The sequence below is a fragment of the Chlamydotis macqueenii genome, chromosome 2 (assembly GCF_036417535.1).
Source record: "Chlamydotis macqueenii isolate bChlMac1 chromosome 2, bChlMac1.mat, whole genome shotgun sequence".
Classification (NCBI taxonomy): domain Eukaryota; kingdom Metazoa; phylum Chordata; class Aves; order Otidiformes; family Otididae; genus Chlamydotis; species Chlamydotis macqueenii.
The window spans coordinates 142,849,449-142,867,910 of NC_141557.1; the positions used below are offsets into that span (position 1 = coordinate 142,849,449).

Consider the following 18,462-nt stretch of genomic DNA (forward strand, 5'->3'; position numbering starts at 1 on the left):
ACTTTATGCATGCAGTTCTTAACACAGAAATTATGATTATAATTCTTTAAGATTTTCCTTGTATTTTTAGTTTCATTTTCAAAGTACCAAAGGTAAAGTTTAGTAATACTTTAACTATTAAAAAAAAGAAAAACTTTTTAGTGTAATTTCCCCAGCTGACAAAGCATCTTTCTCTTCAAGCATCCAAATTCTCTCAATTAATACAATGCTTTTAAAAACTAGTTTTATATTTTTAAATTGTCATAGTTTAGCCCTGCTCGGGACCAAGGTACACAGTCTCTCTCGATGCTCCGAGGGAATAGGGGAGAGATAATACAACAAAAAAGGCTCAAGGTTTGAGATAAGGACAGGGAGAGATCATTGAAGTTACCGTTGCAGGCAAAACAAACATGGCTTGGAGAAAACTATTTATTTATTATTATTAATAAAACCAAAGCAGGATAATGAGGAAGAGAACAAATTTCCCCCCACTCCTCCCTCTTCCCAGGTTTAACTTCATTTCAATTATCTGTACTCCTTCCTTTTCCCGAGCAGCATAGCAGGGAATAGGGAATGGGGGTTACCATCAGTTCATCACATGTCACTTTCCACTGCTCCTTCCTCCTCAGGGGAAGAAATCCTCACATTCCTCCCGTGCTCCATCGTAGGGTCCCTTCCACAGCTCCAGTCCTTTGTGAACTGCTCTGGCGTGGGGTCCTTTTCCACAGGGTGCACTCCCTCAGGAACTGGCTGCTCCAGCACGGGCCCTCCATGGGCCACAGCATCGTTTGGGCATCTGCCTGCCCCGGCGTGGGGTCCTCCATGGTCTGCAGGTGGATCTCTGCCCCTCCATGGACCTCCATGGGCTGCAGGGGGAGAACCTGCTTCACCATGGGCTGCATCATGGGCTGCAGGGGAATCTTGGCCAGGAGCCGCATTACTCCTCCCCCTCCTTCTTCACTGACCTTGGCGTCTGCAGCTGTTCCTCTCACAAGCAGTTCTTCACCGTCAGGCTTAGGCAGACACCTCTTCACATCTCTTCACTTCTTGTGGCTGGGCTTGGCCAAGTTGGGCCCAGATGGCCGCCTGGTGGGAGGCCAGAGGGTGAGGGCTACAAGACTCACAAGGCTCACAGCTCCCCCTCTCTGCCCCCTCTTCTGCTTCTTCACTTCTTTTTTCTTATTTATTTTTCCCCTTCTTGAATACATTATCACAGAGGCGTTATCATGGAACATTCCATCACCAATTGGCTTGGCCCTGGCCCTGGCTTGGCCCTGTCTGAGTCCACCAGACAAAGGGGAAACTTCTAGCAACTTCGTGCAGTAGCCCCTCCTCCCACTAAACAAAACCAACACAAAATATAAGCTGTATCAATCCACTTTGAAAGTAAAGATATAACTAAATTCAAGTTTTGTTTGCAGATAATTGTTAATTATCAGTAGCTTCCTCTTCTTTAAGTAAAGTTAGGCAAATGTGAACTCATCATATTAGTTCGTGTTCTACCACAGTCCTAATATCTACAGAGTGACAAAGGCATCTAATAGACAATGGAAAGTTGCAAGGAAGTTGGATTCCTATAAGACACTCCCATGATAGATGCTTCTCATATAAGGGAAAGACTCGCTGGGATGAGTTACAAATGTGGTGTCGAGCACTTCTAAGAAGGAAATGCTCCATGAAAGGACTGATAAATTCCAATCTACACTGTCAAGAGAAGGCTAATGTGGGGGACTTACAGGACAGCAGAAAGTATACATGGATGAGTACTTAAATAAGAAGAAACATTATCTGTATAGTAACTGTTTTTTTCATGTTTTGTATGTTGTACTGGGCGTAGGGACAGCACTGAAAACTCAGCAAGTTCTGTTTATTACTGTGTGGGAACGCTCTTTGTACGCATTAATAATCACAAGAATTGTCTCAAGTGTAATGGGCCCATACATACCATTAGTGCAGTAGAGCTAGGAACACCTCTTGAGGAACTGAGTTACTATACAGCAAGTAAACAACTGTTCCTACTGTAATGTTTTCTGGTTTCACTCACACATTCATTCTTCTCCTATTTGCAGGATAATATTTTGATGCAAAAAAAAAAAAAACCAACCCAAACCCATCCATAGTGTATCTTCAATTTATAGAGTATTCAGATATTAATATTTCAATTTATTTGACCAGTTATTGTCAGCAGTTTTTCAGAGGACATCCAGATTCTGCATTTAGATGTTCAATTCACCGTAGAAGCTGAGCATATTTGTATAAAAGATCTGAACTATCTCAAGTGCTGATGTGTGAAATCTTGGTACGTTAAGCATTTCTGGCAATTTGATTATATAATTGTTTTTAATTAGTGCTTGTTCTAAGCCCAGCCACAGTGAGTGTTAAAAATTAAATATCTGATAAAGAGAAAGCTTGACGCCTCAATCAAGTACAGATGTTAAAGTGAAGAAAGCGCTGCTTAGCATCAGTGTCTGAAACAAGTCAATTATTTTCCCTGTGATGAACAGCAATTCTGATATTGCTTTTCTAGAACAATTTTTGTACAAAGACTTTCTCTCAAGTCAATCAAGCAGCAAGACATCTAAATTAAAAGCTTCATTAGTATTTTTCAATTGTTTTTTTTGGGGGGGTTATTTTAGTGCTGTTGGTGTGAACCAACATTGGGGTATTTGGAGGTTTGTGATTTTCTGTAATTTTGTGCCTGAAAGCTGCAGAATTTGCTAACAATTCCTTAATGTTTGTATTTACTGAATGTGTACCCTGGCATAGCATAATATTAGCACAGTACAGCTGTAATGTTTGGATGAATACTTGAGGTCAAATGTTTTAATATTCTCTCTTAAAATAGATAAAATTAAATCTTCAGCTCAGAGGAAGCTATATTTAGTGTGCCTTGTAAAATCCCTCATTTGATGTGTATCATAGTTTTTAATGAAACTCTCCCGTGAAAAGAAGAAGGTAGTGACATTGGAGATATCTTTGTCATGTGCTCGTCTTTTAAGTATTCACAGCTCACAGTTGTTTATCGCTGATTATAATGATTATCAGGTTCTATGTGCTCTGTATGTTGATTTAAGAGGCTTGCCATAGTTACAGAGCCTTTGATTCTATGGTGATGACTTAATATTTATAGCTACAATCAGATTCCAATGTTCATCCTATTTTTACTACTGCTATAAATATCTGCTTTGCTTAATAGCAGCTCCTTGGTCAAGTTGCACTTATGACCTGTTTTTACTGCCTATAATTTCTTTCCACAAGAAAAATATTTTTACTTTCTTTCTCTAACCTTATTTCCAGGACATTAAATATTTTTGAAATTGCAAGTTAAGTTGTACCTTTTTCAATTGAGAAGTTACCATAATTTTTGGAATGTCAGCTGTCTTTACAGAGACATGAATCTTTCAACTCCCGGGCAAGCAAAGCCAGTCACATTCTAGAGAGAATTAAGTTCTCAGGTTAGGAGTACCAAAGTTACTGCTTTATGTCCCATGGTCAGTCAATCATCAATAGCAGCTTTAAGGTTTGTTTGAGGTTTAGAAGGACTCCAGCGTTGATTGTCAAACATATTTAACACAGTGTTGGCCACTTCTGGGGTGTATGGATAGGCGCTAGGCATGTTGATAAGCCTCCCATGCCAACTTTGTGTTACTTGTTGTCTTCCAGAAGCTTTGTAACTGAGGAGCTAGCCCATTGCTCTCTCTGCATCTCTTGTAGTTACAGAGTAATCATAGATTTCTTGCCTTTCCTCTGAAGCTCATGTGTCAATAAAAGGCACAAATTTCCTATATAGAAGTATTTTATTTGAGAAATAATAATTGCAACAAATCCCACTGGCTGGGCCCACAGTCTATGCTGTCTCTGTGATTCAAGCACAGATAACTGTTTCATTCTGGAGCAGCAGTGGTCCCATGCTAAAAAAAAAGAAAAATATAATTAACTATATTTTTATTTTAACTATGCTATTCCAATCTCTAGTTTCAGAAAGTAAAATCAATATTACACTTTGAAGACAGCTTAACATGTCTAGTTTTGTTGATGCAAAATTATTAGGAGTGCTGACAGTTTCTGCCTTTTGAAAATTTTATAAGGAAGCACTACCAGTGTTAGTTACCAGAAAGCATTGCATGTCTGCTTCCAGTTTAATGTAAAACGTTTTTTTTTAATCAGGATTATATATGACAATTTCATAAGATAGAGATATATTTTGATTTATTGCAGCAATTGTGCAACTGGTCAACTACAATAGTAAGTTAGAGGCTTTTTGTTTCAAAGTAATTAATTGTTTAATATATACAGATTTAATAAATTTAATAAATTTAATTACTTTCATTTACTAGTTCTCACTCTTAGGAATGTTTTAGACAGAGTAGGGTTTTTTTGTGTTTTATTATTTGAATCCTTTCCCTTCACTATATTCATTCAAGTAGAATACCTTATGCTATCATTCATCCTCCTTGTACTTTGATGTCTTGTCCATACCAAATATTGTATAAAATTGTTGATTTAAAGGATAGACTTTTTAATTAAAGGATTTTCCCATTTCTTCATGTTATTACTCTTCATTATGTTTTTCATCTCCAAATGCTACAAATACTTTGTGTGTATGCATAATACTAAGAACCATCTCTGTGTTTTTTATAGATATAGATTATTAGGATAATAATAGACTATCCTATTATTAGGATAATAATAGACTATCATCATAGTAAATTATGTTTTTTGTTTCATTACATATCAGCTCATACTAACTTGCTATTCACCTGCATCTTTTTGGATTATGCCTTTCTGGAGGTAACTTCCTACTTTGCCCAAATGTATCAACTTGTCTTTTATAGATTAAAATCTCTCTGCCACTTCAAGATTATCTTTAGAAGTTTATTTATTTCTTGTTGCTATTTGCTGTACTTTTCAATTAACTTATTCAGAAAAAATAATTATTAAGCTGTTTTCCAGATTTTTCAATTTTTAAAATGAAAATATTAAACTTTGTCAGAATGAGTTGTTCACTATGAAGTTAGAAAAAATGTGGTTTGTATTGTAAGAATGCTGTTTGCAATTAGTCACCTATCATCATAGTCAAAAAAAAAAAGCCTTTCTAAATTATTCCAATTTCAGTTGGGCTTCTCTGTGGAAAATATGGATTTAGGGTATTGTTTTGTCTCAGTATATGGAACCGTCATAGCGTGATAACTGATGGTTGTGTCAGTACGTTTTTACACAATGCCTTTTAGTCAGTTCAGTGAAACACATAGCTTGTTATCTTAGTGACAGACACTATAAATTAAAATCAGTAAAATACAAAAGTAACATTTATGAATAGAGAAAATATCTTCTAGTCTATCAAAAAAAGAGTCTGCCGAGCTCTCACTTGTGGTCTTAACTCTCAGAATTGCTTATAGCTCTTTTGCTTTCTTGAGTAACAGATTAATGGCATACAAAGCTCTTCACATAGATCGCCTGTATTCCCCTGGCTGCCTGCTTTTTACCTGTAGAATTTTTATTTTGGTAACATCTTGACCAGAGTCTTCAAAGAACCTGCAAAATGATCCTCTTAATTTTCCTTCCTCTCCATGCTTTGCAGTGCATTTCATGTTCTTCCAGCTTTCGGGCAAATTAAAATAAATATCTTATATATCCTTTACCCGCTTTCTCCAGAAATGCTGGTTTTATCAATAAGAAGTAGTTCTCTGTGCATTATTTTTGTATTGAGAACAATATTTGTTTAGTATATAGAACTGGCAAATATCTCATCGATTTGCTTAACTAAAAAAATTGTTATTGCTTTATTGCGTTTTTTAATTTTAAAGTTATTGAGCTTTTAGCTCTTTCTCTTTTAGGTCAAGAATTGCAGAATTGCAGTCTATTGATTTCCAGACTGACTTGCACAAACTTTGTTCAGATATTTTCTATGCTTTACTAACTGTCCATAGATCAGGGTCTGAATTTCTTGCCCCTTTAGTGAACATACTGTTCAAGCTGTGCCTCACACAATAGATTTGATTGTGTTTGTATTAAGATGGCTTTATACTATATTATTTTTGCTGTGATCCATTCTATGGACATAATGGGCTTAAGTTTACCTTGATAACTTGCCACACTTTAGAAAGTTTTGCTATATACCACGAGTTGCTGAGAAACGCTGCTGACCCTGTGGTGCCAGCTCTCAATCAGTCTTATGTGGCTGAATTGAGGGGTCATATGCTTGGTACTCCAGTGGATGTCTTCAGGAATGTAGTTAATTGTCCCTGTTATAGATTGGGATAGCCTTGTTGATATCCAGTTGCAGTAAAGTGGCACTTAAGAAAAGCAGGGTTAATATTTAATGCAGATGAAAACATTTGGTTACAACACCTGACATAGACAAAACAAGTCTAAAATATTTATAAGATACATTGCACAAGAAATACAAGAGGAAATAAACTATTTACATGATGAGTTGGTTAAAAAAAAGATAGCTCTTTCCTTTGTTTGTTGGCCTTGATCACAGCTCACAGTTTCTTCCAGCTAATTTCTCCTTTAATTTGTTGTGGGAGGAGAGTCAAGGAAAACTGTGTTGCCCTGGTCCTTATATGCTGTATTGGTGTGTACGCTATTATGTGTATATCTTACATGGAATAAAAGTCTGTAATTTGTTACTGGCCCTCAACAGAGTCTACACGTAACATGACTTGATTGCTTTGAAGTGATGAGGGAGTATTTGATCCTCAACATCCTTACATTGATGTAATGTAATCTAATGATGATGTGCTATTTTGTCCCTTTATGTACACACACACACACACAAAGCAGCTTACACCTAACCATAGGAAGAAGTTAATTACGAATTAGAATGGTTGAAACATATCCTTGGTCCTAAGGCCATACAAGGAGTAGAAATACTTAGTTGGAAGTATCAAACAGTCTTGGAACAATGAAATGGACTGAATTAATGAAGTTTTGCTTAGGTGCTTACTGAACATTTTCCAGGAAGAAAACTATGAAAAATCTGGAGTAGAAGACTAAATACTCTTGGACTCTCAGAAATTTCTCATGGGGAAAAAAAATTACACTTTTATGAGCCAGAATTTTCCCAGTGCCAGGTGGATCTCTAAATACTCGTTACTTGCTTACTGCCTTCAGGACAAGAGGCAGTTATATCAGTTGTCATAGCCACCAGGAGCTGTTTGAAGACCTATTTCTGCAAAACAGTATCATCTGATTAAAATTTGCAATTCTTCCGTTACTTATAATCGTATATTACAGAATCACAGAATCACAGAATTATCAAGATTGGAAAAGACCTAAAAGATCATCCAGTCCAACCATTACCAATACTTCTCAGCTAAATCATATCTCTCAAAACAACATCCAAACGTTTCTTGAACACCCCCATGGTCGGTGACTCCACCACCTTCCTGGGCAGTGCATTCCAGTGCCTGACTACCCTTTCCGAGAAGTAATATTTCCTAATGTCCAGCCTGAATCTCCCCTGGCGCAGCTTGAAACCATTGCCTCTAGTTCTATTACTATTTGATTAATTAATTTGATCTTCACAAAATTTACGAAAACTTCTTTGAAATTGCTGTATATCTGGCATCTTTTTTTTTTCATAGAGGGTATTGTACCCTGGGACAGCAAATTTGTCTTTTTCAATTTGATACAGGCAGTCACTTTAATATATCCATTTTTTAAAAAGACTTTTCTTAAATCCTACATAAAATGTCCATGTGGTAGCCTTTCAAGCTATTATAATTGGGAAGGCTTTTGCATAGACCTTCCATGCCTTCTGTTATCCTAATTCAAGGTTACCTCCAGGATGTAGGCGGGTGTCTGTGTAGCCTTAGCTTGTGTATTTGTGAAGGAATCATGGTTAAGTTCAGACTGTGAGTGAAATTTGATGGCACTGAGTAATTGTTACTTTAACTGTTTCTGAAAAACAAATCTCTCTTGAACCCAAACTCTGTATTTAACCCCATAGTAGTTTCCTATCTCAAATTTTTGAAATGAACTTTGGATTAGTTTTCAATCGTCGACATTTCTGCTTGAATTATATTATACATAATCGTTACAATACAATTTAAATTAGAAAATGTAATAATGAGTTTTGTGTATTATTCTAAGGGAAAAAAAATTCATTTTTATTAGTTTTATTATTAATGCATCATATTGACCACAAATAAATGGTAAATTTGGATATTTTGATTACTTTAAATCCCCAGTTTGATACATGGCAATTTATTTCTATACTTTTAAAGTATAACTATAGGAGCTATAGCTGTACTTAAAATAAAGTGTTACAACAAGAATCAACTTTATGTATATATTTTGAGTTACAAAAACCAAGAAGAAGTCATGATAAAATTCTTGATCAAATTCCATCTTTTGTCATACTGCTAACTACTGTAGATATGGTAGGAAAATAAAAAGTGCAATTTCAGCTTCATTGAATATTTGCATTTCTTTTTAGATTATCGACATAATGGGAGAGATCTTCAAAGTTCAACGCTATCAGTGCCAGAACAAGTTATGTCATCTAATCATTGCTCTCGATCAGGGTCCCCTCACCGTGGAGATAGTATAGGACGGACTAGATCGTGGTCTCCCAGTGTCCCTCCCCCACAAAGGTAAATTGATATTTAACTATGTAGGTATATAAATTTAAGTGGTATTGGACCTGTAACAATACTGGAAGGAGTCTCCAGACTTTCAAAATGGCAATGAATTACTTAGATCTTATGAAATTATGTCAAGCCAATAATGTTTTTTCTTACATTATACTGATGTGCAAAAATTCACCTAATTTTGTCTTATTTTTCATCAAAAGTCAGTACATTCCAATCTAAGGAAAGAAAAATATTTCTCTAGATTTTCATTTTCAAAAGCTATTTAGAAGGTACCATGTTTTACAGCATGTGATCGTTTGACATTTTCTTAGCGTTCATTTGTCAGTGGCTGGTTTCAACCCTGTTGTCTGCATAGAATTAAGATTATAGAAGAGCCTTAACACCTACCTGTGGTGGCTTCCTTTTTACTATTTTTTTTTTCAAACTTTTAAAGCATCAAGAATAATTTGGCACACATACAATTTTATACTGAAAAATGTCAGCTCCTGATCTTAGAAAGCCTCTGAGATTCTGTATCCTAATAGCCTATTTATCTTGTGAAAGAAACATCGGGACATTTCTACAAAACCTAGCCATTTTGGATAATGACTATTACTTGATTGAATATAATGTTTAGGCTAGAACTGAGACATTTTCTGCATTGATAAGATTTCTTAATAGGAAGTAGAAGGATAGATATGAAGGGCGATGAAGCCTGTTTTCCAGCACTTTTGTCACTATGTATGGGTAGGTTTCCAGCTGGTATAATTCAGCTGGAATAAAAGAGGACATTTTCTTTCCCCATAACGTTCACAATTCCTAATTAATACTGAATGTCTGGTATCCAGTATTTCCAATTGGGTGCATGTGTGTATTTCTTTCTTCTATAGACATTCTGATTCTCTTGTATTCTGCTTTCCTTTCTGTTACCTTTGTTCTTTTTTGTTAGCTTAAAATTCTCTTGACTTCATATTCTCTTACTTACGTGTTTGCTTACCATTTCCTCTAATAGACACAGACTAAATCATATCCTTTTGCATTAGTGAGGTGGTAGGATCCCAGATTATCCCATATTATCACAGACAGCTAACTGGCAGAAACTGTAAGTTTTCAGTTGAAATCTAAACCCATATGTAAATACAGCCGGACTTTAAATGAGACATAAACAGTAGATGCAGAGGGGCCTGTTCTAATTTCTAGTATACTGATTTCAGTCTAAGTAATTGCCTATGCTAAATCTCTTGGGGTTATTTGTCTTGGATATAGACATAAACGTGAGCAAAAGTTCTTTGTATGTGTGTGTGTGTTTGTGTGTGCATGCATGCTGTGTGCATTTTGGGCAGAACTTTTACCCAAGCTAGTAATTAACACTTGTCCATTAAAAAACCTTCTTTTCATTGTCTTGTAATTTTGCAATTCTTTACATGTATGACATGTTTCCTGACTTTCCTAAAGCTGAATTTTTAAACACAATTTTGAACTTACAGAGAAAAATATTCCAGGTGTTTCCTACAATGTCACATTCAAATGCATTATTTGTATACTATTTCCTTGCCCACACACCAAATCATTTCTTTGAGGACTTGTTGAGCCCACATAATTGGGTTGTTAGAACTTGAGAGTTTGTAGAAAAGCAGCATAATCCTTGGGTTACAGAAATGCCCTTTTTTAATTAAAATCTAGGTGTACTGGGAAAAGCTATAAACATCGTTAATCACATTTGCACCGTGTTTAGTTGAATTTGCTATCCGTGTGCTGTTATAGACATGTTCTCAGTGCAGTAAGCATGCTGCATGCCCAGAGATCTCCCCGTTACTGATTGGTGCCTCTGCAGGCTGGAGCTCTTCGGCCATAGATGTGCAAGTTGTTGTTTTATCTTGAAGCAATTTTGCAATTCTCAGTTCTTTTACTGGCCTTTGTTAAACTCCACCAAAGCCACACTGCGTAGTAGCTGACAAGAAATTACTACTCCTCTTGTAATGTTTTCAGCTAGTATATTTAATGGACTGTTATTCTCTTTGTAGATCAGAATGGCGTTTAGATTGTGGGAGGCACAGAACAACATGATGTTTAGCTTTTTCTAAGACTGTGCAATTTAAAAAGCAAGATGATGGTGACTATAGAGAGTGGCTAGGCTGAAACAGTGGTAAATTCAGTAGGATGCTCGTTATTCTCTACCATCACCACCTGCAATTACACCTTTCACTTGCTTACCTGTTATCTGGTTGCTGCGTACATGATCTGCAAATTGCAATAAAGTTCCAGAGAAGTGAAGACATATGTTGTGAAAGCAACTCTTCTTATAGAACACGTTTCACTGGAGAAAGTATGTAATTTTCTGTTAAAGAATAAATCTGACTGACACTGCATCCTTTGCAGAGTGAAAGAGAACTGAAATAATAGTAACACTTTGAAGAAGAAAAATATGGTTGTGTAGGATGTTAAAAAGCAGCATGAAGTCAGAACCTGTTATAGTATAGAATTTTAAAGAAGAAATTGTTTATTTAGAACAATAAGCCAATAACACAATCTCACTGAAAATTATTTGAACAGACAGGATGGTACTGAGCTTTCAGGACTAAGGCTTGTAATTAGAGTTTAGGCAGGAGTTTTGATTGTGTGGGCAGACAGCAAAGTTCAAATCTTTGGGAAGTTTTACAAAGAAATGGCAGCTTGAGAAAGCTTAAATATTTAAGTCAAAAGAAGAGAAAAGTAAAATAAGACCATAATACTATTGACAGAAAGAAACCCAAGGTTTGTTATTGGTTTTGTTTTTGTTTTTTAAATTCTGAACAAAAAGAGACCTTGAGAAAAAGGTTCAGACAGAAACTGGAATTCATAAAGGAGGAATGAGAATTGGTTTTTCGGAAAAGTAAAAAAAAAATAACAAAGAACAGCAGAGGAGCACTGTCAATATCCTTTTTAAGGTACAAATATATATGAAAGTCCAATGGCAGGGTAAAGGCAATCCTGGATTTTCTATTATTTTGGTGTAAATAAGGTGGTTAAAACACATACAGAGAAGAGATTGCAGGAGAGAGTTGTAGAGTAGAAGGTAGAAGAATTATACCCACTTTGAATATAGCAAATATAAAGTTACTAGCCAGAGTAAGCTTTGTATTTGTCTTCATGAAAGCCAGAGTGGAGAAATGCTTTATGAGAAATGAAGTAGGGCCACAGGCAAAAGTTTATGTGTAGTGCAACATCTTCATAACACTTCTATGCAGAAATAAACAAGAGCATGGCAGCAGCAGTGAAGGATACACATACAGGTTAACACTAATCAGGGACTGGCAAATGACAGAGGATAAGGATAACGGGTACCAAAAGGGCAGACAAAGTGACAAGAATGGACATGCTAAATGAATGGTAGAAAAGTGAAAAATAGAAAAAAAAAAAAAAAAAAAAGAGGCTCACATTAGGGAAGACTGCAGGAAAGGACAGAAAGCAGAAGAATTTATTGGTATAAGATTTGAATTTGTGTTCAGGGAAGCATGCAAACTGTTATTTTCCAATTCATACAAAACAATTATATTTTAATTATCCAAGAATTATTACAGCTAGCTGTTGTCCATCTATCTTCCTATTCTTGTTGATTTGTTTTACAGAACAGAAAAAGTGAAGTTAGTGTGTATCAGTAGGTATTAATTGTTAAACTGAGTAAAGCAATTGATGGGCAAAGCTTTAGTCTCAAATAGTACAAAACTGTAAAGGTGATTGGTGCTCTTAAACAAAGCCTGCATTATGTCTATCACTTATACCTTATTAAACAGTTCTGTCTTTTTCAGATTCTATGCTAGTGAGATTACAGAATAAACTTTCCAGTGCAAAACAAGCATCTGCTGTTTAATTCAAATTACAATGTTTTCAGCAAGCTGCACTCTACTGTAACTGCCAGAAGTGTCTTACTGGAGTTTACATCTTTATACTATGGCCAAACTCAAGAGCTCATGGAAAATTCTTTACAGTGTATGTTTCAGCTGGAAAGGAAATTTTCCTTGAAGGTTCTAGTCTGGAAAGACTAATGAAATTTTGCCTAAAATTAACCTTTTAAAATAATTTTTAAAAAAATCCTCTCATTTCCAAAACAAAGAAACATTGGGAAAAAAACTATCCCTAGCATGGACTTAGCACCTTTTCCTGTAGGATAATTTTTTTTTTTTACATGAAAGTTAAAATTTTGTAGGAGTAAAAGCATACAAAAGACAGATTGACTAACACATCTCTTTACCACCATGCTTGCTAATAATTGTCTGTACAAACCAGTGAGGGGATGTGGTCCAGCTGCACCCCGTACTCAGAATCTGATGTCTTTTATCCTTAGTCGGAATGTGGATCAGGGACCACGAGGGACTCGATCTACTCCTGCGCATTACAATACCCTGACACGAATGGATAGACACCGTGTAATAGATGACCACTACTCCCCGGACAGAGAGAGGTAAATATCTGCTGGAATTAGAAACAGCTGTAGCCTACACTCATCCATGTGAATTACTGCAGCGTGGTAGCTCACTAAAGTAAATAGCAAAATTGCTTACCTAATCCCACAGTTGAGCCTTTCCCCACTCATTTATCTTCTGTTTACATGATATACGTTAAAAAATATACAGTGCACACAAGGCTGACAAAACTATGAAGTCAGTGTATCTTTGCCAAGAGGGAGTCTGACAAATCTATGAGAAACTGTACAGTATAAAAGGCAAATAGCTTATTTGTCCTTTTTTATAAAAATATTTAAAAATTTATTAATATAATACATAAAAGTGCTGAATATGTTGAAAAAATCTAACAGTACATTTGGTCATTTTTGAGGGTGAATAAAGAGGCATAAAAATTGTTACTTTCAGCTCAGTATTAATATAATGCTCCCATTGGATACAGTGCAATTTACAGATGTAACAAAAGTATATTCTAGCACTGTGTTTGTCTTTTCCTAACTTTATGAGCCATTTTTGTGAAAAGAAAAAAAAATAATTGTGGCAATGTTTGTTACATTGAAATTGAGGTATTTGTGTTTAGAGGCACATCTTACCATGACTAATGTTTTGCCTAATGGAAGGTCCCAGAGAGTGAGCAGAGCTGTAGCAAGTTCTATGAATTTTGAAGATGTAAAAAACAATTGCAAGCAGTAGTTGACTATTGTACTTAATTTTGCTGAATTAATTATAGTAGTGCCTTTGTGACATTAAATAAAGTATTGATAAGGTCTTTCCCACCTTATTGTCTTCAGGTCAGAAAATCAAAAGAAAGAGCATTTTTAACCTTTAATTTTGAAAATCTTCCAGCTTCTTATGTACCAAGTTGAAAACCTGCACATTATAATCAGAGATTATAGATGATTGCTAGATATTATCCCATTTCATAATCGCATAAATCAAGGAGTAATACAGATATATTTTGTGATCTTATTGAATGCTATGTGACTAGTGTTTGAAGTTAGTACTTGTACAGATGATTATTACAGTTTATTCCCCAAGTGACATCAAAGCACATGATCAGTGTTGCTAACTGTAAATAGAATGAATTTATGTAATTGTGGCTTTTTGCTAGCAATATTGAACAGAACAGGTGAATATGTCTTAAAAGAGTATTAATGTGATGGCCAATGATTGTAAGGAATGTAAGACAAAATTCTGCAGAAAAAAAAAATTATAATTAATTTTTCCTAATTAGGTAAGTTAGAAAAAAGAGTACCCAAAAAATCAACCAAAAAGCATATCTGTTCAAGTGATTTATAATTGAATTTGGCCCAAAAATATCAAATTGGCAAAAAAAATTAAGATATTGAAGAGCAATCAGGTGTTTATCCAGAACGTTAACTATATTCATTACGAGTATAATAGATCATAGCTGAACCTTTTTTTTTGTATTAAACTATTTGATAGTTATAGATAGTTATAGATTTGATAGTTATAACTATTTATGTTATAGAAAAGATGTTATTTAGGTGGCTTATGAGGCTATCTGATTTTTATACATGTCGTAGTTCAGCCCCAACGGGGACCAGACTACGCAGTCTCTCTCTCACTCCCCCGACTCTCCGAGAGAATAGGAGGAGATTTGACAAACAAAAGAAAACCAGGAAAAAAAAAAAAAACCAAACACGCGGGTTGAGATTTGAACAAAAAGTAAATTTAACAGTAATGACAGAAGAAAACAAGAGAGTGATGGAACACAAATACAGTATAATAGCTCACAACAGATCTCTACATCCAGTCTCTTCCAACTAGGAGGACCTCCCTTCAGCACCCTCCTCACTTATATACTGAGCATGATGTCAGATGGGATGGAATAGCCCTTTGGCTAATTTGGGTAAATTAACCCCAGCTGTTAGCTAATTAGTTAACTATCCCAGCCATAGGGGCTACCAGCTTCAGTTCTCCACCCAGCTCAGGTAAATATTAACTCTATCCTGGCCAGAACCAGGACAATACAGAAGGCAATAAGTTAAGGATTCTGAGCTGTTTCCTTATAAGAAAAGAATAGAATGCTTTTGGGATAATATTATGTTGCTTTTTAGACCAGTCTTCCTTGAAATAGGATTTAATCTTGTCCTTGGAGCCTTTATATCTGTTATGAAATGCTTCTGGGTTTGTTCACTGTGTGAGTTTGGTTGCCATCTCTCAGATAAATGCCTAGCAGTGAAAGGTGGCCTGAAGTACAGCACCACAATCTTCCCTATCGCTTCAATCAAATAATCCCTACTGGACTGGCTTAGCTTAGAGGAAGAGAATTGGTTTTTCAGAATATGTCAGTAAAAAAAGTTAGAAAGTTGTTGGTGATGAGATTATTTAATTTTTGTGTGACTATTCTAGATAAAGATATATTTGCTTGTTAGGTGTGCTCTGAATCTCTGAACAGAGGTTTATATGTTGTCTGTATTTTCCGAAACACACACAGAGGTTCTCCTGTTCGTACATAGTGAGTGGTTACCTGTGTAATCAAGTTGTTGACTAGTTATGCCTGTATTACAACACAGAGTCACTGAAGCATGTTGGTCTTAGGCAACATTCAATATAAAAGAAAAAGACTATTCCCAAACGTTTATAATTTTTATATTCATTGTTAGTTGGACAGTGGTTTTATGAACAGAAAGATTATTAGACTTCAAATCTTGTTACTGAATATTTGTCATACTGTCTATGTTACATAATAAAAAACATCAGTGCATACACAAGTCCCTAAAGTAACTCTATAATGGCATTGATTCTGAAAACTGCTGGAACTGTAGGCAGTTTGGAGAAGTGTAAAAACTGAACTTTTGTCTAGGTTTATAGTGTCTCTACTTGTCATCCTTGTTCTGTTCCACACTTACCTCTGAAAAAAAATTACACTTTACTTTCCCACAGCTCTGATGGTTTGTTGTCTCTATGGTCCGTTTATCCCTTGGAGCCCCTTGCAAAAAAGACACTTTGAAAAAATACCTTTTTGTAGACATGGTCAGTTGCTAAGTTAAAATATGACTGAGAATATGAGTGAGAAAATTATTTCCTTCCTTTTCTAGGTAATTAAAAATAAATTTCTCTAAGATATATGTCACTAAGGAGTTAGTTGAAACCACATACAAAAATGTCTAGTGACCTCAAGTCTAATGTGTGTAATTCCTTCAAAATGGAGTGCATAGTTAGAAGTGAAGATCAAATTATTTGAAAGAAGCTGAAAGATATACATTTTTTTCATTTAATTTGAGATAATTTTAAGTTCAAACACCAGGCCTTTAAATATGTCAGATGTTGCTGTCAAATCATATAGTGGTTTTTGTTGGCAGGGTAAAGCTATAGAGTTGTGGTGAAAATTTGTATCTGTTGCTTTATTATCAAAAATGTCAGAATTGTACTGTGTATACTGGTAACTCATAGTTAATTTTTTACTTATATATAGATGTACTAGTTCATTTTTGTCAAAATGCAATGAGTTTTTTTTTTGCAAGTACTTAGGTTATTTTATGAAATAGCCTAAGTTTGTAATGGAAAGAAATATGAACACTTGTGACCTAACATAGCCCCAGGTTCCATAAGATCTTTTCCTTGTAACGGGATAACCTTGCAAACTTCAGATTGACATGTTTTAATAAACTCTCTAAAGCAGTCTTTTACCTCACTTCAGAAATTGCAACCAATCAAACTGTAGAGAAAATGTTGGAAATGGCCAGATTTGACCTGAGTTTTCTGTTTAAGCTATCAACATAATTAGGTGAATTAGATGAATAATGTGAGAGTCTTAGCATAGTTCCAAAACCAAGACATCAACACAGTGTAAGGAGATTGTACTCAGGCCCACAGGTCTAACCAGCTTAGATACTATTTAGCCACTGTTAGCCTAACTATATTCTTTATATGTGCTCTCCCTGAGGCATGAAATTGCTAATGGTGAATTTAGCATAGATACAGTAGGTCAGAGCATTCAGAGAATGCCTAAGTCAAAGAATCTTGCAGTGGAAACATGAAGTATAAGTATTTTTTTTACTAGGCACTTAAAAGGAAACAAGAGAGGAAAAGCAAGTTAAATTTTGGGTCCTCTGTCCTTGTATCAGAACTATTGCACAGTTTCCATTTTAAAGAAAAAAAAAAAGGTTATGTGCTATGTTAGAGTAATGACACAGTCATAGCCATGATTATTTAAAGAAATGTTCTCCATTATGTTTAAATCACTTTAGAGATGATATCTTGGTATGCTAGGAGTAGCGTGACTATCACACTACTATTACTGAGAGATTATTTCATTAGCACATGTAAATATTGACTTTCTACTGAACACTTTGTTTCATGCTGTTGAAAGAAATGTTTTTTAAAATTTATCTTAAAGTAAATGCCAAAATGCATGCCAAAATTTTTGGTTAATGTAATCAAACCAGCAAAGACCAAAATAATTCACTACCATGAGTCTACTGCATGTTAGATAAGGTGCCATTTACTTAGATGCTTCCAGTATTTAGCACAAAATAAAATGTAGCCAAAAGCAATACAAATTCTACATTTCAAAAAGTAATTTCACACCAGCAGTTGCTTTATCTAGAGTAGCAGGCTCTGAATCTAACATTGTTAATAGTTAGGTGCCATATTAGGTCAAAGGAAAAGTGTGTTTTGAGATATTCCACTGTAGTGAAAATCAGAAAATTTAACAATCTTTTTTTTCATATTCTTTATTAAATACACAGCTGAATAATATTTAACTAAGTAATAATTTATTATTTAGTTCATATTTTACAGTATAGTATTACAGACAAAAATGTTTTGTAGAGTATAAAGGGTAACTGATGCTTTACGTGGAAATTCTGAGGTAATATTTTCAATTTTTAGTTGTGTATGTCATATGGGTGCATATCCATATATGGGTGTGCAATTTGCTTCTTCAAATACCTAGTGAAGTAAATAAAATGCTGAATTTTTTCTGATAGCTATGAAAAGATATACATCAACTTAGATCTCAATAATTGCAGTTCTTTTGTCCTTTCAAAATTTTACCATGTACATTAATAGTGTATTACACTTCCTAATTATTTTGTATATCTATGTGAAAACATACTAGAGATGGTACCAGTAGAGGTTCTTGTAGGAAGGACTATCCCACACTTTCCATTAACAGATTCTCTTTCCAATTACTTATAATGTTGCCAGATACAATTTCCTCTCCCAGGGCTCTCAATCGTGAGCCCTAACAGATTTAACTGCTGAAGAGATTGCAGTCCTAACACAATGCCATGTTTTAGCCTTGCAGTAAGGATGGCAGAAAGGAGAACGTTTTCTCTTTAGCTGCTGTTATTTACAGTGGGCACATTACTTCACAGTGAAATCACTGTTAAATTGCACAATTATCTGCATTGTCCCCCTGTAGCCTCCATGCATCTGCTAAAGGATGGTAACCTCCACAGAGGGGTAGAGTAGGAATGTGGCAAGAG

At 35.2% G+C, this 18,462-nt stretch overlaps 1 protein-coding gene across 18 annotated transcripts in view; it reads left to right on the top strand.

Annotated features, from left to right (window-relative positions):
- The window catches only part of RIMS2 (regulating synaptic membrane exocytosis 2), a 473,080-nt gene that overhangs the window by 291,286 nt on the left and 163,332 nt on the right, over nt 1-18,462 (top strand). For all 18 annotated transcript variants that reach the window (XM_086741147.1, XM_086741150.1, XM_086741149.1 and 15 more), the window contains 2 exons: nt 8,426-8,582; nt 12,886-13,002. In XM_086741147.1, the coding sequence (XP_086597273.1) occupies nt 8,426-8,582; nt 12,886-13,002 (274 nt within the window). The remainder of the gene's footprint in view (nt 1-8,425; nt 8,583-12,885; nt 13,003-18,462) is intronic.